The sequence below is a fragment of the Hippocampus bargibanti genome, linkage group LG14 (genome assembly GCF_051943395.1).
Source record: "Hippocampus bargibanti isolate YZ-2025 linkage group LG14, ASM5194339v1, whole genome shotgun sequence".
Lineage (NCBI taxonomy): Eukaryota > Metazoa > Chordata > Actinopteri > Syngnathiformes > Syngnathidae > Hippocampus > Hippocampus bargibanti.
In genome coordinates this window covers 8,522,132-8,545,346 of record NC_142747.1, presented here as the reverse complement: position 1 = coordinate 8,545,346, position 23,215 = coordinate 8,522,132, and the positions used below count along the sequence as shown (strand labels likewise).

At 39.9% G+C, this 23,215-nt stretch overlaps 1 protein-coding gene across 2 annotated transcripts; it reads right to left on the bottom strand.

Annotated features, from left to right (window-relative positions):
• Positions 1–430: 430 nt before the first annotated feature.
• LOC148888164 (clathrin heavy chain 1-like) lies at positions 431–22,989 on the bottom strand. 2 transcript variants are annotated; one of them, XM_089014514.1, is made up of 33 exons: positions 22,637–22,989; positions 21,394–21,601; positions 18,455–18,723; positions 17,806–17,967; positions 17,597–17,710; positions 17,251–17,424; positions 15,746–15,943; positions 15,429–15,629; positions 15,159–15,311; positions 14,851–14,973; positions 14,587–14,724; positions 14,244–14,408; positions 13,981–14,161; positions 13,735–13,898; positions 13,522–13,647; positions 13,292–13,434; positions 12,836–13,070; positions 12,628–12,750; positions 12,077–12,222; positions 11,255–11,438; positions 10,960–11,152; positions 10,712–10,869; positions 10,433–10,597; positions 10,059–10,166; positions 9,773–9,940; positions 9,158–9,307; positions 8,952–9,083; positions 8,226–8,336; positions 7,963–8,133; positions 6,844–7,065; positions 5,675–5,695; positions 2,538–2,613; positions 431–1,922 (listed from the first exon to the last, which is right to left on the bottom strand). In XM_089014514.1, exons 1-33 carry the CDS (start codon positions 22,676–22,678, stop codon positions 1,792–1,794), a joined length of 5,055 nt encoding a protein of 1,684 aa, XP_088870640.1. In that variant the 5' UTR covers positions 22,679–22,989; the 3' UTR covers positions 431–1,791. The 2 variants fall into 2 exon arrangements, with proteins under 2 accessions (XP_088870640.1, XP_088870641.1); XM_089014515.1 differs by lacking the exon at positions 5,675–5,695.
• Between the last annotated feature and the right edge of the window lie 226 nt (positions 22,990–23,215).

The window sequence follows — 23,215 nt, the reverse complement described above, 5'->3', positions numbered from 1 at the left end:
CGAGGGGGTAGCATTTGACTTTTGTACAGCCGCCCCCTGCACTTGAACCTCATATTACTCCAGACCCATACAATTTAGCAATTAACTCTTTTTTTTCTGAAGAAAGAAGAGAGTCCAAGTTTTCTAATGCTGCATTGATTGTTTATGTACTCCTAAAACACAATATTCTGTGGAACCTGGAATTTGAGTTAACAAATGACAAATGACAAAAAAACTGGACGCATTTTTGCACATCGCCTGGCAGTGAATACGTTAATTTGGATGATTAAAACACAAATAAATTGTGCGCTACAATTTAAAATAGCAATTAAAAGAATGAATTAAAAAGCAGCGCCAACTACAGACAAAAAAAACAAACAAACAAACAAACAAAAAAAAATACACAACCACATATAAAACCAGCCATCCATTCAGACGGGACAGAAAAATGACACTTTTGACTTTTTATTGAGGCTACTTCCCTTTGACTTAGGTCATATTCTACTTTGACAGAACCCCTTTTGTTTATTCATATGTGTGACAAAAAAGGAATTCAACTGATGGAGAGTGACACTTTATAATGTGTACGCCATTTGAAGGATGTTAAGTACATTTAGGTAAATTTTGGCTGTTATTTAACAACGTCGTGGAGGAACCGACACCGATTTTTCTTAACCATCTAAACACATGCAACCTACATGTGGGATTCATCGAGCTGTCATTTGGACATCAAAAAGTCTTTTTTTGTCGTTTTGGGAGGATGTTCGGTGTGGGAACATTTTCTCACCGTCTACAAGGTTTAAAGTTATGATCACATCTGTACACACCCGAAAAAAAAACATCTGAGGGAAACGTCACAAAACCGGGCATAACAAACCTCACCGAAGAGGGCTCACCATAAACACACACACGTGCGCACACACCCACACGCGGGAAAGGTCTGCATGGTCATGCCCTTGCACATACACAAATATAGTCTCACACAAGCACTGTACACACGACAAGAGGTCACCTAAACATACATAAGGGAGCTAATATCAATCGTGGACCAACCATACAGGGTTTTGGAGAGAAGGGGCAAGGGGGTGGTGGGGGTGGTAAAATTCTTATTCAGACCGTCATTAGGTCTCACACACACAATCTCAATCATAAAGTGACATATGTCTGAATGCATTTAAGACTCCATAAAGCTACACACCTGTGCAGAATATACTATCATGAATGTACTTTGTGTTGCTAGGGGTAGCCATCCAAATGGCGATATATGTTCGAATACTCTATGGAACCATTTTTTTCTCCTCCTCAAAATATACAACAATGTAATGCATTGTACAGACAAAACGAGACACGGTTAAGCTGGTCACATGTTCCCTACATCAAAACGTAAGAGCGTCCCCTCCACAGGAATTTCTTTACGAGTGCAAAACCCAATGCTCCTCTCCAAGCGACTTCAAAGTTTGCTCAGCTTCAGCAAGTCCATTTACGACAAATTATTCAAATAAATAACATCACAGGAACATACCAAAAAAATAAAATCAATTCTTAGGGGTGGGGGGTCATAAATATGGAATGTGGGGAATGCAAATGTGGTCCAATTTCAGTTCAAACAATACAAATAAAAGTCCTTCAGAGCATGGACACATTTTTCTTCAAACAGGTGGAAAACATAGTTGTAACAGGAACAAAATGAATTGAAAATAAAAGTGATTTATGCTTGCTTGTAGCCTCAGTTGAGGCTGGAGTAGAATGAAAAGAGAGGGACAGGTGGATGGGAATGAGGGCGAAGAAAAAAATGCTGGCGGAAGAGGTTGTTCACATGCTGTAACCAAAGTTGGCTTGTGGAGGTTGCCCGTAACCCGGTGCTGCTGTGTACCCGTAGCCGTAAGCCTGCTGAGGGGGAACGGCAACGTTGGCGCCTGACGTGAGCATCAGCTGTGGTGTGCCTGCAAAGCACACAGAACAATTAGCTTGCATCAACAAAGCTTGCGATGACGCATGTGACACTTGGGCTCGATTCTATTTTTCTATTTATTTTTTGTTTTTTTTCCTTAAACATTGTGATTTTGGCATTCATTCATTCATTCATTCATTCATTCATTCATATCCGTCCATTCTTTTATTTATGTTAATATATTTATGTGTTTGTTTGTTTGATTTTAGGGACAAGTCAACGCTAGATTAATTCAGAAGGAAGGATGATTCATGAACGTGTTGAGCAAATGTGTGTTTTTTAGACTTTGTTACAGTGAATTCAAACCTTTCTGAAATCTATTGGTGCCGAACGATGATGTTAAATATTAATTTTACAAACCTACATTTTTTTAGATGAGCTGGAACAGATTAATTGCAATTCCATTCATTTCAATGAGAAATATGATTTGAGACACATTCATTTTTAGATACAGGTGCAATCAGAGATCAAATTACACTTCTATCTACAAACACCCCAGTGTCACAAATAGCAATCATTTTCTACAGCCAGCAAAGAGACATCTAACTGCTTTAAAAAATAAAAAAAACAGTAATCGACAGAGTTAACAGTGGCGCAATGCGTTTACCATAAACAATCGGTTGAGATTCCGACGCTTGCTCCTCCTGTTTCCTCAGGGACTCGGAGGCTTCAAGTTTGTCCACCTGAGGAGAAGAAAACAGTGGCGTGAGACCCAAATGATCGATGGCTCAGTGGGTTTCGCAGCTTGGGCCAAGAGGCTTGCGAAGATGCCAGGTTGGTAAAAAAAAAAAAAAAAAACTGACCTCGGTGTTATTTCACTGGCTGAAGGATGGGACCATTCTTGACAGTCGGCGACGAGCACCGTCCACATTTAAGTGAAAACGTGCAGCTGGAGGTCCTCCGTTAACTGACTAGACAGCACAACTAAAGCACTAAGAGTGATTACCGTCCGATTTGCCTTTTTTTTTTAAAAGGACACACTGTCTAATGTGGGAGTTACGGGGGATATCAGCACAAATTATGGCAATAATGGTCCCACCCATCCATCCAGCCACCCCAGTCATCTACTCTATCATTCGAGAGTATGTTGAGAAGGAACCCGGCACCAGTACAAGCCACTTCTTATCTATGGTTTTTCTAACAAAAAAAATAGACTGATTTTAGAACAAAATATTTGTGGACCTCGACAGAATAATTTCAAAGGAAGACCACGAGAACATCCAAAAGTTTCCTGCTGTGACATATTGCGGTCAGCAAAATAAACATTTTCAGTATACAATGCAATGTCCAAAATACAATTTGACCAACATTTACGAGTGAACTACGGGATGTCAGAAAACATCTGCGTACCACAGAATAATTTGACGGCTTACTGTAAACGACAGAGAAGCGAAAGGGTGATAAGAGGACCAAGTGAGAAGAAAAACAGACAAGAAGCACTCAATATATAAGGTAGTGTTTCGTTCTTGACCCCCCCCTCCAAACACTCCCATATTAACGATTAACATTGCTGAGTGAATGCTGCCGCGTGTGGCTGCCGCTGCTCACCCACAGAAAAACTCATCCTGTGACTGTAAAGTGACCTTGAGTTTTGAAACGCGCTTATAAATGAAATGTATTATTATTATTACTTGTGTCACAATTAAAATGTGGTACAAGAGCAACACAAAACACCTTTGTCATCAATGTTAAAACTGTTTTATTATAACATCCATCATTTTCAAATTGAAACTTGAGGAAAACAGGTCCTACTGTACAGTATTTTTTTCGGTTGCAATTAAAAAAAATGTAACAAATTTTGGTTGCCCAGAAAAAACTAATATTTGCGGCATCGGCTAACTTCAGCCAAACAAAAGCAGGCGGTGTAGAGTGTGCGCTATACTTTTAATCGGTGGGAATTTTGAGCCCAAAAAGTACAATATATCTCCTCAAAGGCAACTTATTGAACTTTTTATTAGGTGGAGAGGTGTGATCTTTCTTGAGGCTATAATATATATTTTTTACCTTTAGTAGTTGGCAAGCAGAAAATTAAGCAGCCAGCAAAGAAAGTTAAGAAAATAAGGTAGCTTCAAGTATAGAGCCTTGAGCTTTGATGAAGTACAGGACACGTGAGATGTCCCTGTTCTGGTACTGGGGTCAGTTCTCTACATACTGTGTGGTACCCTACATTGTCAGTCAACCTGGTTGTGCAGGCTCTTGCATTTTGAAAAGAGAAGGGTTGAGACACATGCGACAGCAGTCGTTTTTGGTTACGTTCCACTTTTACGAATGCGTGAGAAAGAGAAAAGAGAAGCGCAGCGCCATAGTGGAGGGAGGAAGGAAGTGCAGCTATTTTGAGAGGTTTCTAGAAGCAGGCACAGCCAACAACGGTATCTCCGGCGCTCCTGATGTTACCGAGGGGCGGGGCAACGCACGCAGGGATGCATCTGGGAAATAAAAAAGGGGGCCAGTGTGCCCCATTGTGTCTGAAAAGGGGGGCAAATTCTAAAATACGTAGATGGGCCCGATTTAACAAAATTGTCGAAGTATGCAAAACGGACTGAAATAAACCAAATTCCATTCATTGGCGCGTGATATTTCTAAATTGTAAATTAAAAAAAACATCATTTGACTAAAATCTATTTTTCTAATATTTAACCAATTTCTCAAATGTATTCATACATAATCTATTTTCTTTCGTTGCTACAGAATCAATCCCGTGCCATTTTGATATTCCACTGTTTTACAGAGAAGACAAACAGAACAGATTTAACACAATATTTCTTATTAGTGTCTCCTAATAAATGGCGCGAGGGCGCAGCCCAGATGCATTCCTGCGCTTGCGTGTTGCTCTACACTTCATCATGTAACTTCACCGAATAAACTAGCCAAGCTGCACATTGTTTGCTTTTAACTGTTCAGACAATTTGGGAGGGAGGCTTGAAATACATTAATTAATTAATAAATAAATACATTTAGAAATATATAAATAAACATAAATAGACAGACACATAAATAAATAAATAAATAAATAAATAAATAAATAAAAATCGCTACACACAAATACCTTATAGTAGTTTAATGAACTTTTCCAGCAACAGGAATGAATCCAGGAATATAGCAAATAAAGCGCTATATAAATCTATATGTATTGTATTTTATTTTATTGTATTGTATCGTGAAAAGAAATACGGGGGAAAAGATCAGGGAGAAAGAATTGAAACTCATTGTCTACCCGGAGGAAATGTTGACGACTAATAAATAACAGGATGGTGTTGAAAATGGGGTTGGTCAGAATCAATATAACTTGAAAAGTCATCTAAATGTATGCTAGAAATAGACCTGACACCGCGGGTCGCGATCCAAAGTGGCACTTTTCACTCGCTGATACAAAAGTGGGATTGAAGGCTTGGCTGGCTGATGACCGTCAACCTCCACCAAGAGATTATTGTTTCATTTAGCATTGGATGGTGCCCCCGGGTTGTCTGATTGTTTGTGTGATCTTTGGATCAAAGCCTCTTCTAGCTAACAGCCCAGCAGCAGACCCTTAAAATGTGCAATGTGAAGAGCCCCACTTTGGATGATGGCGAAATTGGTAAGTGGTCTAGTGAAGATGCAGAAAGTTGGAAACAGGAAAGCAGCATAGTGACAACGTGGGAGGGGGGAATTCATGCAGTTACTGCTAATTTTACCCCTCCCCAAACTACTACAGGTTATAGGAGAGCGAGTCAATCAGGATGATTAGGAAACGGATTCAACGTTCACCTTTTCCTTTATCGCGTCAACCTGGAAAGGAAATTCAGAGAGGCAACTTAAGGGAAAAAAAGCCAGTGAAAGTTTCCCACAATAGAAACGGACAGTGAGAGACAAGCATATGGGATTTAAACAACGCAAAACAAAGAGAGGATGGAGGTCATCATGCCACTTCTGATAAAAATGAATACTCCAGGTAACTTTGGTATCTCATGGTCAACAAAAATACAAACGATAGATGTGAAAGTCACTATTGAAGCACTAGTTAAGAATTTGACCGCAGGTTTGCCAGGATTTTTTGGCAGATTCACCCTTGAGCAAGGCATCTTTCCTCTCCAAACTTCTCTCGTGCGTGTGTAATGAAGTACAATTGCTATGTTCTCTCCTGAGAATTTCCGATTGGTTTAATGCATCGGCTAAAATGATGCATATAAAATCACAAATGCACAAAACAGGTTGATGATGAGTTTTTGAACGCATCTCAACCAGTACCCTTTTGCACTAAACACAGAGGGCCACTGTAACACTGCATCATCGGTTAATAATAATTATGATAGAAGTCGTGAATGCCCCCCAGTAACTTGCCATAACAGCGCCGCTCTCACATCTGCTGCTTGCTATGACCTCAGTTTTATTCCATCTACCTTGAAAAGAGATTAAATCTGTCGTAACACCCCCCCCCCCCCCCCCGTCCCCTGGAGCACATTTGTATGGGAAAATAGCTTGAGTGAAAAATAATGACATCAAACTAGTGATGGCACATGAAGGTCAGAAGGAAAATGAGAATCAAGAGGAGCAAAAAATAAACATGTAGAGACTCCGATGCAGGCATGGGGAACAATGCTTCACTGCCTGATGTTAAATAGTGTTTGCAAACAAAATGTCGTGAGAGAATATATTTACTCCCTATCGGTACAAACAACTCAGGCAAAGTTTGCCTGGAAGGGAAACATTCATTCCAAAGTTCCATTTAAGAGGCGGTCCTTGTGATACTTTCTGAAAATTACTGTCCAACATTCGGCCACAAGGGGGAAAAGTAACTTCGGAACTAAGTTCCTTTTCTATTATTGCATTTAGCTTTGGGTGTTCACTTATCCTACACCTGTATTCGTACAACCACCGTATGTTATCCAGTGGTGTTTTATTTCCTTCCTGTGTATGTGTGTGTGTGTACGACCTACCTTACTGAGGTATTCCCTCATGACCTGGATGAAGTATGGCATGGAGAAATCCATGATATTGTGCCTCCAAGCGGTCTCGAGCACCACGTCAGGCCGTAACAAATCGTAGCAAGTGAACAAGCAAGCAGCGAAACACTCCTTCTTGTCCTCCTCCAGGAACCATGCGAGAAGTTCCTCTGCCAGTTCAATATCTTTGGACTCAGACGCATACTGCATGGCATCCTGCACAAGGGAACATAAAAACAAATAGCGCTATGTTAATGCTTGAGTTGGTCAACATATTAACACATTTACTCCCATTCACAAATTCAGGAATTGAAAATATGACGTAGAGCGCCATTCCGAAATTTGTCCAGGTATTGATTTTTTTTCCTTGGATGCCAATAAAGCGCTGGCCAGACCTCTGGCAATGTTTTTTTCCCTTCCACAAGGGAAGAGAATTTCCTTTTTTCCATGTTAGCACTTTATTCCAGCTTCAGCTGTTGTTCAGCGCTATATAAACCAATATGTATGTATTGTATTTTGGACAGCCACCCTCAGTTCAAGGTCATATAATTCCAAACCTATATCCTTTAGGAATTATAGTGCCTTGCAAAAGTATTCGGCCCCCTTGAATCTTGCAAACTTTCGCCACATTACAGGCGTCAAACATAAAGATATGATTTTTTTTTGTCAAGAATCAACAAGTGGCACATAATCGTGAAGTGGAACAACATGTATTGGATAATTTAAACTTTTTTAACAAATAAAAAACTGAAAAGTGGAGCGTGCAATATTATTCGGCCCCTATAATTAAATGTTGTTCCACTTCACGATTGTGTCCCACTTGTTGTTGATTCTTGACAATTTTTTATACATCTTTATGTTTTAAGCCTGAAATGTGGCGAAAGGTTGCAGGATTTAACGGGGCCAAATACTTTTGCAAGGCACTGTAAGTCTTTTTTTTCTGATGAAAGATGAAAGCCTAAAGTTTCTTATGTTTAATTGAATGTTATGTAGTCCTAAAACTTAATATTCTGTGGGTCCTGGAATTTGAGTGATAATGACAAAAACCCTGGCACTGGAGTAGACACATTTTTGCACGTCTGGCAGTGAATGACTTAAGCAGTCTCAAAGCACCTTGTAGAGCTTGTCTTTCTTGCAAAGCTCAACGCTCTGTTTCCAGCGGTTGTTGCCCTTGAAGAGGTACGCTGCGATCCTCCTAAACTCGATCAACTCGTGTTTCTCGAGTCCTTGGGCGAGCGAGATGTTGTCAAAGTTGTCGTAGGCATCAATGGAAGTGCGTAGGGACTGGAAATAGCAATACGGGGTGAGAAAACAAACGGCATATAACATGAAATTAAATGACAATAACGGCGCTATGTGAGAGTGTCAAATCATACCGCGTAGTCTTCTTCGATGATGAAAAGATTGTTGAGGGATTCATTGACCGACTTGTTGTTGTGATTCTGTACAGACCTCAAATATGGTTTGACCAGAGGTACCTGCTTCACCTGAATAATGAATCAGAAATGAAAAACATTAAGGCAATTCACTATACAAACATATTTTAAACGGCGTTTTATTTTCTCAGACTTCCGTTTTTATCCATCTGGTCAATCCTGACACTTTTTACAAAAGCTCTCCCAAACAGCTCCCTCTCTCTCTCTTCTCTTCACACCACTACCATCCGCGCGAGCTGCCTCCACCAGTGGTTGCAGGCAGCTCCATTATGTGACGTCCCAAAGATTAAAGAATCTTTTTGCTCTTACTTTTGATTCCTGCTTCATTAATAAATAACCCTAACATCTGTTGCCGAACGTCCCGGGACTCTCAACTACCGCAAGTCCACTTTCCAATTTTGCCTGAAGGCAACACGAGAGAGCCTGGAAAGACGACTTGCAGATGACAACTTTAAACCAGGGCAGCTGTTGAAGCAGGACAAAAAACAAGGTACCGCATTCAACACCATTTGAGTTTCAAAAAAAGAAAAAGCAGCTTCACCCGTGATGTGGAGACAAATATCAATATTTTGGCCAATATTTGTTGGTGGTTGTGCTTTTGTCAAACGCACAAAAGATACACTGGCCCCCAACACATTGGCATAAAATGTATAGGAAGCTGCTCACCTTGCTGAAAAAATTTACAGCGCGTGTGTGGTCCAGTCTTGGAGAGAGAACGATGAGCAAGTCATTTAATAGTAAAGGCTTAAATTCCAGATAAAAGTGAATGGCTTTGTAGTACAGCTCCACGTTGGCGACCTAGATTGAAAAATACATTACAGGTTACACTTGACAGCGACAGTAAACACATTAGTTTAGTACAAGACCCCCACCTTGGTGACAATGTCTTTAAACTGGCCTTCTTTCCAAGCGTCAGAAGGATGGTTCATCATGGTGATGATGGCATTGTCATATTCCTCGTATTTATCGTAGAGGAACACCAGCTCTCCCCAGAGGTGGGCTTGCTCAGCTGCCCTGAGAACCTTAAAATTCCCATAAATAAAAAGCCATTGGGTCATAACAAAGACCTCCAAACAATATGATTTCAGGTAAATACCGTATTTTCTGGTGTATATGGCGCACCCAAAAGCCTTGCTTTTCTTCAAAAGATGACCTTGCGCCCTATACTCCAGTGCGCCTAATATGTGATGAAATAAATATTGAGCCACAAACGGTCTTGCAACTACTGTCAGCAGCCAGCGACACCATTTCCCCCCATGGAAGAAGTAGTGCGTAACCCCAGCCTCTACTTATAATGTGGTGTGCCTTTTATTTGGAAAACTTTATCTATTTCTATATTATATGTATATAAACTTTTTTCATTCATTGAAGGTGCACATTATACTCCGGTGTGCCTTATACACTGGAAAATACGGTATATACGGTACATATACTTTTTCATGTAGTTTATAAGTGAAGTGGGGTTTCGTTGTGGCTGTACTGTATACCTTTGGAATGTTTACACGGGACCAAAACAGTTCAAGGTGTTCCCTCATCTTCTGGGGTTTGAATTTAGAGTAGAGAATGGCCAGCTCTGTGAACATTCCCATGTGAGCTCGCTCCAATCCCAAAGCAGCCTCTAGCATGGTGATCAGCTCCTCAAAGTAGCCGCGATCCTGAAGAAACCAAGACATTAAACCTCACTCAATGCTTTTCAAGAATCTGTCGTCCTCGATGTCCAACTTTGACAATTCCGGTTAGCGCACACGCAAAAAGCATTGTCGTGCTTTGTACCTGGTAGTAATTGATGAGTTCCTCCAGCTCGTCGGCGTGTACCACAATGTGCAAGCCGCACATTTGAGCAAGCCTGAACTCTTTCCCATCGACGCATGCAAAGCATACCTACAAATGAGAAATAGACCCAAACAATAGTACATGCTATTTGATCACATTTTAACACAAGATAAAAGCACAAAACTGCCGTTATCTGTACTTCTTTGAAGGTGTCGGATGTGTCACTTCTCATCCGAGAAGCTTCGTCAGCGAAATGAGAAGTGAAACGTCCGACACCTTCAAAGAAGTAGAGATGACGGCTGAAGGAACCTTTTCATCGATGGACCACTCCTGTACGACTGAGAGCTTACACAAAGTAATCAGCCATTTCTCACCTCTTTCCATGTACGTGTGCTGTTAGCCTTGCGAGCTCCATCCACCGCCGCCTGATACTCTCCTAGGTGGACCAGAGTGGAAGCCAGGCGACCGAAATTGGACACGTTGTTGTAAAGCAGCTTGGCTGCCTCATACATCTGATCATCATAGCAACGGTCGCCCACCTAAAAAAACAAACAAACAAACAAACAAAAAGTACGAAAAAGATAAAGTTGACTTTGACTTAACTTGATAAGCCGAGAAAAAAAATTGTTGAGAAGTGATAGATTTGAACCTACTTGTTGGATGTGGGCATTATTGGGTCCATTGATGAACTCTTCCAGCTCGGCAAGGCGGTTCGTCTTCGCCAGCGCAAAGATTAACTCAGTTTCAACATAGGACTCGCGGGCCTTCTTTCGCGCCATCTGCAGGAACTTTACAAGGTCCTCCCAGTTTCCTACACGCAGCATAGCATATCATTTAAAATGTGATTGTGTTCGAAATTCTACACTTGTCGTGTATTCTTTGGAAAGTCCAAAAGTCTTACCACTTTGAGCTGCGGCTTGTCCCACCTCCATGTAAGCGGAGGGGTCATCGGCTTTGATGTACGAGTCGATAGCTTCTTTGACGAGGCCTTTTTGCAACTGGGCCTTCGCTAGCTGACTCCACACGGGAGGTTCATTGCAACGCTCGGCAAACTCGTACGCTCGATCCAAGTTACCAATGTGCTCGATCAGAACCTAAATATAACGGGGGAGTGTTCCAATCAAATATAAAGGAAGGATAAATATAAAGGAATAAAATCACAAAGCTCAAAAAAAAAAATCAAAGAAATTGCTCACTTGCACGGCAGACGTGTTGACATCAAATTTACGAAAAATAGCAAACGCCTCCTCAAACAGCTCATTGCTTATGGCGATATTTGCAATATCTGGGGCATCATAATTGTCCAAACGGTTAATGTACTCCATGACCCGGGTTCGATCAGCTTTGATCGCTGTCAGGATGAGCAGATTCTGAAGGTTTCTAAAACATATACAAGATAAGGAGATGTCAGTGAGAATTTTTGGGCTTTGGTAAAAAAAAAAAAATATATATATATATATATATAATAAATTCCGGTGTATAAGGTGCACCCAAAAGCCTTCAGTTTCTTGAAAAGATGACCCTGATACGCAGTTGCACCTTATATGTGAAGTCATATTAAGCAACTACAGGTCTCGCAACCACTGTCAGCAGCCACGGACTCCATTTCCCCCTGCAGAGGTCGTACGTAACCCAAGCCTCTACTGTCGCACCTTATAATGTAATGTGCCTTTTATTTAGAATTTGTTTATATATTTCTATATTAAAATAGGAAAACTGATTTTATTCATTTATGGTTCACCTTATACAGAACTGTATATGGAAAAAGTTTGAAAATGAGCATTCATTGGGGGTGCGCCTTATATTCAGGTGCGCCTTATACACCGGAAAATACGGGAAATAAATAAATAAACTAACTAAATTAAATAATACTCATAATTATTAATTATATTACATCAATAATAGCAACAATAATAATAATAATAATAATAATAATAACAACAACAATACTCCTACTACTATGGCTAATAATAATCATAATAATGATAACTAAAAATACATCATAATTTGCATTATACCTGTGCTCGCTGAAGACGGAGTTGTCCAAGACAATCTTCTCCAGAAGCTCAATGAGCTCATTGGGAAGGTCAGCAGTCATGAAAGCCTTCACCGAAACAGACACTTCCTCAGGATCCTGCGTCTCTGTTAGAGCAGTCTGGACAACCTGCATCACAGTCTGACATCAGTCTTGAAGCAAAATCTCACAATACTTACGAAAAACATATCTCGGGCTCTGCAAGTAGATTTCAAGAGTGGGGAGACTCAGCCAATGTTTTTTTGTGGTGATTGGAAACGAAGAAAATTAGAGCTTATCAAATGGACATCTGTGTGCCGTGACACGTGTTGGAAAAACTCTGCCTTAAAGAAAAGACATGTATCTACTCGGCCCGGGTTTTAGAACCAGATTGGAAGTTGTCCTCTGAAACAATTTTATTATCAGCAGACGGTTCCCAAAAAGTGAGACGGAAAAATGACTGTGCTGGGCAGAACCAGGCTGCTTTGGTGTAGAAAAAAACTGTTTACTAGATCAGGTCAAAATATCTGCAATCAAATAAAAATGATGTGAGACCTGATCAATGAGTGGTCTTCTATAGTTGTTGGTCTCCAGCAGCACGCTTGCCCACAGTTCAGGATTTTTGCGACGCACCAGGTAGCGCGACAGACTCTTGAACAGCGAGTTCTCATTACACACCTGACACATTGAACAAAAATCGGTTGGAAATGCACACCCATATAAATCCAAGTCATACTTGTGGTCTTCGATGACGACAACTCACGTGAATTAACTCTTGGTCACATTGTCCTCTTTCATAGGCCACGCAGGCGAGGTGGGGGTCTCTCTTTTCACAATATTTGCCCACTACACGACTGTCGTAAAATGGGTTCTCTCTCAGGAAGCGCTCGGGGTTGTTGTTGCTGTCAATGTAAATCTTAGCCAGGGCGTTGTGGGTAGCAGGCTCCTCACAGCCTTCATGGATACGAGCCTCCAACCAAGGAAGGAGAAGTTTCAGACTGTTGGGAAAAAACAAAAACGGAGAATTTTAGTCATTTCAAGTGTTTTGTAAATTTTATTTGGCAGAGGCAATTGTTTTACATGAGGGAAAAAAAAAATCACATTACACATGGCCAAACAAAAATGTCATTTATGGATAATTATCATGGCAGTGGCTGGAAAGCACTAATTTATAGCCAAAATGATCTTTCAGTGCATGTCACTTTCCTCCTTTTCTTACCGATTCCTCTTTTCCACCTCAGCAACGAGTTCATCGGTAGAAAATTGTCCCCGGACGACCATGATCAGGTTTTTGATCACATCCTCGGCACAATCGACATCCAACAAACCACCGATGACAACTGGCAGCCGACTCGGGTTAACCTGCAGAAAATCAGAAATGCACCGAGTCAGACTTTGGCCCAATTTAAGGTAAACGGTGATATATAAGGTCGGGAAAAAGTAATGTACCTTCTGCACGTAGATCTCAATGTATTTCTGCAGACTGTTGCGATACAAATACAAGACCAAATCGTGTACAAAATCAAAGCGGTCACACACAATGATCAAAGGCAGTTGATCGGTTAACTTGGCTTCCTGCAAAGGATGAAAAAAAACTTTTAATGTATGGGGTCAGAAAGGTTTAACCATGTACGAAGTGTGCAGTTTGCAAGCCATTTTGACCTTGAGGAAGTTTTTCACGCGCTCGGGGTCATAGCAGTTACTCTCCCTGCAGATTCTTTCCACCTCTTTGATTTGGCCCGTCTTGCAGGCAGCCTGAATGTATTTAAAGTGAACCTCTGGGTCCTGACTGAAGTTGACAATGGAACCCAGGAAGTAGAACAACCCTGAAAGACAAAAATAGACAAGTCAATAAAATCACGTGACTGGGCGACGGTAACATCCAACTACCTGAGTTTCGGTGTGTACCTTCAAAACTTTTGAACGACTCAAAAAGTTCCGTGAGGCTCTGAGTGCTGAGTTGCTCATGGTACTTGGAGGCAACCTGTACACAGATCTGAAGGTTCTGGCGGATGTTAGCGGAAAGCATCGCCCGAAGACATTCCAAAGAGTCCTCCACCGATAGCGAGCCAAAGAAATTGACTAACCACTATTTGAAGACAAATTAGTAAAAATGAGTAACAAATATGTGAAATAGCTTTTTTTTCCTTTTTATGCTTTTTTGAACATACCTCCGGGTTGAGAAGGTGTGTGTGTACCACAGCCCGCTTAATGTCATAAAGATCAGTATAATGCTCAAGCGCCCTTTGCAGGAGACCAGCTTTTTCGCAAAGCTGTGCCACATGGGCACGGTCATAATGAGTGAACATCTGGTTGCCCAGAATAGCATCTGCTACCTGCAAAAATCATATTAAGTATTTTAGACGCTTAAAAAAACTTTATCATTCACGTGAATGACTGTTACAAAGACAAAAACAAATCAGAATTTGATTCAGTCGTAAGTGGTCAGTCATTCAAAGTCAAGTTAATTACAATGACCATTTTCTTCTCAGCTATTTTAGTGCCTTTGTGTACCTGCGGGGCGTGGACCAAATTCATTTCTAGCAAACGTGTCTGCAACGGTCCTTCCATGGGGCGGTTGTTCTTCAATGCATCAAGCAGAAAGGATGTGCATTGCTGGATCAGGTTATATTCCATGAAAACATCCACAATCTAGAAGGAAAAAAAACTTGTGGTTAACCCAATTTAATGACCTCAATCGACTCTACGTATTCTGTACTTGCAGATACTTTTAACCACCAAAAAAGCAGGATAAGCTGTGGCTTAATTTGTTTGTACCTGTGTAATGTCAGCAAGAGGCTCTTCATCCTGCACCAGCATCTGGGAGAACTGAAGCCCTTGTTCAGGGCTGATCCGCATGACATTCCGCAACAGGAAGATCCAGTCTGGAGTGTAACCAACCTTAGACACATAAAAAAGGACTATTTGGTGACTCTTGTAGAATAATGTGATTTGTCATTTAAAACATGACCGGCCTTAGTGATTCAATGATGATTGCCTTAGTTCAAAAAAAGACATCACTGCTAAAATCATACATATGGTTAAAAAAAATACATCAAATATGAAACATGAAATATGAAACAAACCTTCTTGGCGTACAGTACAATCTTCTGGAACTGGCCAGTCTCGGCAAAGCATTGAATGACTTTGTTGGGGACGTTTGCCCGCAGGTACACGCTGAGGGCGAGTGTGGGATCCACCGACTTGACCAGATCTCCAAGCTCCTCTGAGCACTCCAGCTGGAATCAAAACAGGACTTATAAATCCCTAAATATAAATCGGAGTGTGCAAAAAGCCCATTCCGAAGGAGAAAGTGATTGTCAATGATAAAACCAATCCATTGAGCACAGACAGACCTTGTCTTCTTTCAGCCATTTCTCCAGCAGCTGTTTGCGGCCTTGTTGTAGGACAGGCCTACACAGCTCGAGAGACTCAAACTTATTGAGCTGGCCTTGATCAAGTAAGATCCCAAAATACTGCAGCAATGGTGACCGCTGCCCTGGTTGAGCGGGAACACTCTGGAACCTGCGAATAGTGTCTGGTGTTCGCAGTATACCCTGGAAAAATAAAAAACAAACATAAACAAATAAATAAACAAACAAATAAAACAGCCAGTAATTAAATCACAATGCAATACTCCCAATTTTAATTAGCAACTACCACATGACTGTACCTTTGGCGCATTGGCTGCCACTTTGGCAGCATCGGAGTAATTCCCTGCAGCAAAGAGGGTGTTAAACTTGCGGGCGAATAATTCCTCAGCACCGGCAAGGTTATTGCGGACAGCCATGCGGAGAGCCAGGTCTGGGTTCTGGAGTACATTGGTGATGTATGGAATAATGTTCTCTTCTTCCACGCATACGGATAACACCTGGAGAGCACATTTTGCAATTCTAATTTACATATTGGATCCCAAATAATTTCCAAACATCTTAATCTGATTGAGATATTCTTAATTGTGACCGATACTTATAATTATTATGTGCTGTGTCACATTTTGATACACAGTGATACCTCAGTTTATGAACTTATTTGGTTCCTAGAAAGTGTGTATAAGGCAAAAAGTTCGTCTGCCAAACATTTATTTCCCATGAAAACCATTAAAAATTAGAATAATCCGTTCCCCGTACCCATAAAACATAATTTCCCACGAAATAATCCTTAAAACTACACAAACTATACCTTATTTGACATATAATAAATGTGCTATTGTATTGTAATTAAATAAATAAACTGTACTGTTGGTCGTTGATGTAGTTGTCTCTTGATGATATCAGCGTGAAGTTGCCGTGCTTTCTCTGCGATAATACCCTCACTCCAATGTCCACTGCTGGCTGCTTTTTGTTAATCCAAATCAACAGATGTTTTTCAACCTCTTCTATTGCCTGAGACCGTTGCTTAGAATACATAGAACCACCCTTAGCCACACGTAGCAATGGTCAACTTAGCATACTGGTACTGGGATGCTAAATCACACAAAACGCACACCTCGTTCGTGTTTTTCGATGATCTCCTTCTTCTGCTCGACTGTAATTTTCTTTAATGTTTTCTTACGCTTAACACTAACCTGTGGTGGGGTCTTTTTCGCTCCCATAATCGCAAAAGTACTCCACTAGATAACAAACATCTGCACTCAGAGAGGGGGGGTGGAAAACTAGTCTGCCAGCCACCGTGGCGCTGTCCGACCGTGTGGTTTGGTGTTCATCTGCCGAAAACTAGTCCGCCAGCCACGGTGGCCCTGTGTGGTTTGGTTCGTCCGCCAAAAACTACTTTGTATGCCAAGATTATATTCTCTTGCATTTAATATTCGTAAGGTGAAAAGTTTGTTAGCTAAAGCGTTCGTAAGCCAAGGTATCACTGTACTGTACAAGGAGGCTTTGCTTGCATGGCAGCGGTGCAGGTGAGATTTAAGAGCAGACAATCTTCAACTGTCATTGAGTGGAAACAACGGCACTATCAAACCCTATATACATATACATATATATATATACACATATATACATATACATATATACACATATAGTACATACATATATACACATATAGTACATACATATACACATATATACATATACATATACACACATACATACATATATACATACATATACACACATACATACAAGTGTATTGCAGTTTCATGTGAAGAAGGAATGTGCATAAACATTTCTTTCATACCTGTCCTTTCCTGTTGACCCCAATGATACCAGCGGTGGGCTCATGAGGGGCAGTGACAAAAATGGTCTCTCCACTGATCCTGTTCATGTAGATGCAAGTCCCAGTTTCTAAGTCGTACAGGTGAATGTAGCCATATTTGGTGATGAGAAAGACTACATCTTGCTTGGAGCTTATCTAAAGATACAAACAACAGCGACATAATTAGAATGCCTGTTAATTAGAATGAATACAACTGTTTGTGCAATACATTCCAAACTAACTTCACAATGATTTTTAGATTTACGAATGCAATGCAGTTTTAAAACATTTGTTTACATGTACAGGCTTACATTATTACATTTCATACCTGCATGGCAACTGGAAAGTCATTCTGGGCTTCTGGAGGGAAAAATACATCTACAGCCTTCTTTGGAAAGGGCTGGTTCCCAGTTGGTGGAGTGCCGACTTCAATGATGTGGAGCTAAAACCAAAGGAAACAGAAAAAAACAACAACACGTCATGATGACATGGAAAATTTAAATAGTGTGTCAGTCAGACGCATGTAAACAATCTTACTTTTCCACCCGCCTGTCCACGAACAGCAAAGCAGAAGAGCGTTGATTCCTCTGTGTTGTCTTCCATCTTGAATTGAGCAAAACCTGCAGCATGACCTTCAATGGGCTGAGAAACCTTCCTGTCCACCGAGTATAACTGCATAGCTCCGACAACGCGGTTTTGCTGGAGAACATCAACCAAAACATAACAAAAAAAAAGGAATACATAAATTATATATGGTACAAATATGCAGTAATATGAATGACACACTCTGGGATGTGATGCGGTTGAATTTTACTATAAAACTTACTGCAAGTATAAAGATTTTAAATTATTCACATTGTATCCCAATGGCGCGTTGTTGGGATTTTCCCCACACAATCCAATAAACTGAACAACAAACAGAATATACATTTAGCTAATTAATGGAAAAATGCTGAAAACCATCATGAGGTGGGTCGAAATATCTACATTATTACCAATATAGTGTTCACCATTTGTAGGGAGTAATTACCCAGAATGCACTTGGAAAAACAGTGACCACTGATGGTCACATGACAGATCAATATAAACCACTATGTACAGTATTAAAAAATCTGGTACATGAAATACGGGCAGAAAACATGGATCGACTTGTTTGCATAAAAGCTAATGACCGCAAAGTCAGTACCTGCGCTGAAATACCGATGAGCAGTAACCATTTCTGTTTCGCATCAGTGCGATAGTTGATGATTTGACAGCCTGCAAGGCTGGAGTGGCGGTCAAAGACTTTGATTGGCTGGGAGTCGCCCTCCATGCTCCAATGGTAGACTGCGTTGTCTGTGACCAACGCGACGGTATTGAGAGAGATCCACTTCCAGAAGGTCACATCATCCGTCATTGTGTGAGCCTTCATCTTGCTTTTCATTTCAATATTGAAGATCTGCAGGGTCTTGGCGGCTGAAAGTATTGAAGTCAAAGTTTACGAGATTTTTTTTTTAACCTCCCTGACACTACACGCTGGAAATTACCAACTAGTTGTATTCCAAACAAATTTCAGTAATATAACCTATCACTCGTCACTCACACTGCAAAATGGGGCCAGATCAGGTAAGGGGACAAATACCATTTGGGAATACAAAATTCCAGTTGTTCAGAGTAGGTTGGTTTGTTTTCAGCAGCAGAGAACAAGACAGGGTCAAATCAAGAAACAAGACCAACAAAAGGGAAAACCACATTGTGGTAGATATCTGCATTCAGTGCATTCACTGTGAAGGGATAATATGCAAAGCCCTGAAATAATGTGGACAAAATGTCTAACAGACTTGTGCAAATTGTCTTCAGACTGGCAAAGCACTATGTACTTCCAGGTCTTGATTCTGTTATTTATCCAAGTTGGTGTTGCAATGGCCTTGGTGGCCACATTTCACTTTCTCTTCGGTCATGTCAATGAGGATACTTTTGTGACAACATTCCACATTCGTGATAGTCTGATAAATTAAATATACTGTATATCATCAATAGTTTTAGTCATCAATCAAATCATCAATTTGAATCGACTGTTATGTACATATTAAATTATCTATCTCTCTCTCTCTCTCTTCTCTCTCTATATATATATATATATATATATATATATATATATATATATATATATATATACACACATATATACACACACACACACACACACACACCAGAATCTTCATATATATATATATATATATATATATATATATATATATATATATATATATATATATATATATATATATATATAAGATATATATGAAGATTCTGGTTTGGATCTGGACCCTTACGCCCTACACGCAGATTCTGAGCTATTTTAAAAAGCACATTTGAGGAATTAATGGCAATGATATGTTAACATGCTTTCTCATACACGCTGGGAATACACAGGCCAGGTGTGTGCATTTTAACACCTGCTGCATGACATGATTCGGTTAATAGAGTTGTTGCAACATTCGAAGCTTTGTGAATGGAGCACCGGATGGTGTGTGTGGGGCAGGCAAGTGATGAGGAAGTAGAAAATTTTGTGCTCAAAATAATTTGTGGTTTGGAACATTTTTTTTTAACAATTTACCAATAATCTGTCTTTCAGTATATCAACACCTGAGGCCAACTTGCTCAAAATCTTCCATATTCCGATATTCTTCCAGCAAACTTCATTTTAAAACGGTACTTCCTGTCTGAATGTCTTCTTAATGCAATGACAAATACATCAACCGATCTTCTGGATGGACTTCTTATTTTATTCCCGTGGTTAAGCCTGTATCTTGTTGAGCATTGAATGTTTCTGAGTGTTTGCGCACAGAGCGAATTCTGTTTTTTCCTTAAAGGGTTGCAAAACAATAACACTCAATGTTCCTGTTTTTTTCCAAATATGTTCAGAATTTCTTTGTGACAAAAAAGAACGAAAACACAGGAAGCTTTATGGACAAAAAATACATTCGCTACATGCGTAAATACTCGCAGCTCAGTGAAATATGGGCTTGAACCACTTTGCTCAAAGCAGATCATATAGGAAGCTCCATCTACAAAAAACGAGAAGCTCTGTGGCTTACCAATTTAAGAGAAGTAACACAAATTAGAATGAAATTCTAAAACGAGGTATTATACTTTGGCTTAGGTCTGAATGCAGATTTGCAAGTGGAAACTACAAAGCACACAAAGGGATGTAATGATGGAAGGTTGCTGGACAGATGCACTAACACAATACGTTTAGTTCATAAATATAATCTGCAGTGTTATTTATGTCTACAAAAGATACATTATATATCCCCAAATGATGAGTGATTTGTAATGTGTTAATATGGTTTTACTGTAGTAGTAAAAAAACATGAACAATGTATTTTAAGAATATTTTAGAGGACCTTGCTAGAACTGAATGAATTAATACATTGAAACTGACATCACGGATTAATGAGAATTGATTGGTGAGTTGCCCATTTTCCAACTACAAAAAAAAGAGAGCAAAGTAGTCATGATCATATTTCTCGAGAGTAAGTTTTTTTCATGGAAACCGATGTTATATATATATATATATATATATATATATATATATATATATATATATATATATATATATATATATATATATATATATATATATATATATTCTACCCAACACGGTTTGTTAAGCAATTCCAGGTGTGTGCTTTGAGTTCAAGCATTCATTATGACTATGACCAGTATTGTGCATACAGGAATACACTTTGACAACTCATGATGTGTAAAATTCAACTCACCGTCTGCAAACATAAGAAAGCATTAAGGAAATGAAAAAAGAGCAAAAAACAAAAATAGACAAAGCATTCATGACAGCATGACTTTTTTTTCAAAATATTACTTTTACTGAATAATAACAGTGTAAATTCACAGCAAAAAAAACACATACATAAATATTATACTTTTTTATATGGCCGGACAAACAAATGAGGTGGCCTATGTGTGAACATCAAAATGGCAGATGACAGAATAAATTACAGAGATAGCCTGTGGTGTCCAGAAAAGGTTTGCAATTTAGCCAGGCATTATTTGGTTTGAATTTGAAGTAAATTTAGAATCACCATACTGGATAAATGACGTACCATTTGGGGTGCCATTTACCTTTAAGTGCAATAACTTTGCTAGCAGGGTTCATGATGGCGCTGTCTGCAGAGATAGGTCTGCGAATTGGGTTGTTGGGATCGGCCATATCAATAATGACAACCTGTGCCTGTTCTCCCACCTTCTCTCTTATACAGATGAATTTATCCGATTCCATTGTCAGAGTGCTGAACCCAATGTTGGCCGGGTTGATGCCTAAGTTCTGGAGCTGGAATAGGAAGAGAGTTAGTCTGAATATAAATGTTAAAAAAGAATAAAAATAAAACACACAAAAATATACAGTTGTAGGGACGTCATCCAAGCACATGGAGGCAACGCACAACTGAGACTCATTCTGAATTGTTTTAAGGACTTTCATCAAAATTGGATAAACCAGTCTTGTTTTTTTATTCTGAATGTGATCCCAAATCCAGACCTCCATGGGTTAATCAACTCATTATCAATAAATGAAGTGTAAATCATGAACTGCTCAACTGTTGTGTAACATCCATTAATTGCAATCATGCATTTGTTTTACTCCTGAAACAATTCATAAGCACCCTGGGTTATTATTGTGGATTACGTAACATCAGCTAGTGATGTTTTATTTTGACGACATCGAATAGGAAAAGCCTCTCAGTTTTTTTGCAAAACCGCAGAGTAATCAGACCGGTAACTTCTACAACTAATACTGTATTTTAAAAATTTAAGGTTCTGAATGGTTGAGTCAGTGAGCATCTGCACACGGCTTCGCAGCTTCTTGCTCGATTCAACGTCCCTGTCATCGTGGCCAATGTGAGAATTCAAATGAACTGTATTATTATTATTCGATGATGAAAATGTAGCACAAGACCTTACTGATCATTTTTTAACTGAAATTCCTCGTGAATCTCTCTCTCTCATCTCATGAAGCTGTGATTAGATGACGTGATAGCGAGCATCCATCACGACTTATTCGTGACGGTCCGGGCTAACGTTTAAAATCGGGGGCGTGTACAGGTCAAAAAAGAAAGGTATACATTTCAATGCAAATACATTTGTTAACTTGGCAAGAGCCAAAATATGAATATGTCTGCACGGTGTCATTGGTGAAATGGCAGCCTCGAAGCCTATTCGTGAGCTGATGCTAAACGGGGGAGGGGAGGTCGTTCATTTGCTGCGGGTATTTAATTTGCTATCGAGCTGTCAAAACGACTTCTTTTTGAGGAACTTGATAGAAAAAATAGATGCACGTTTCATATAAGTCGCGAACCTGCCAACCTACCTGTAGATGCTCCTGGAAGCGGATAGGCAAAATTTGAGACATGCTGTTTTCCTCGGTGTTCTCCAGAGTGCTGAAGTGTTTAGCCGCCGTGCTAGCTAGCAGAGCAGCAGCACCGCGCTAGCTTACGACCTCTTTAACGTTACGTGTAGGTCGGAGCGAGTCCGTGGAGACAAAAAGGCTACACAAACGCACTGCGACTAAAAATGTCACCCAAACGTCTCAGCTGCAAAGATGCTCAATGTTTCAGATTTTAGTTTCAGCCCTTTGCATTGCAAAATGGATAGCGGCTGAATTAACGACTGATCTCCAGTCCCAAAATCCGCAATGGCGACGGAAACGGTTTTTGAGTGGCTTCCCGATCCGGAAGCATCAAGTCAGTTCTGGCAGAACACTGGCTGCATGAATGAATTAGTATTGGCTATTTTTCAACTTGTATTCTTTTAATTATGTCCACAAACAATTTCATTTTGTTACTTCGGCATGTGGCACGTCATTGTTGACGACTGCGATTCTTACACTTTGGACCATTTGTCCATCATTTGAGTGAAGCGCTTATCCTCACAAGCACTTGCATTTCTA

Excerpts from the sequence above, each read along its gene's own strand:
- LOC148888164 (XM_089014514.1), bottom strand. The coding sequence starts at position 22,678 with ATGTCTCAAATTTTGCCTATCCGCTTCCAGGAGCATCTACAG. Across the intron at positions 15,944-17,250 it reads GGGTCAACAGGAAAGGACAG|GTGTTATCCGTATGCGTGGA; the intron begins GTATGAAAGAAA and ends TGTGCTCTCCAG. Across the intron at positions 12,751-12,835 it reads GTGACCAAGAGTTAATTCAC|GTGTGTAATGAGAACTCGCT; the intron begins GTGAGTTGTCGT and ends TCAATGTGTCAG.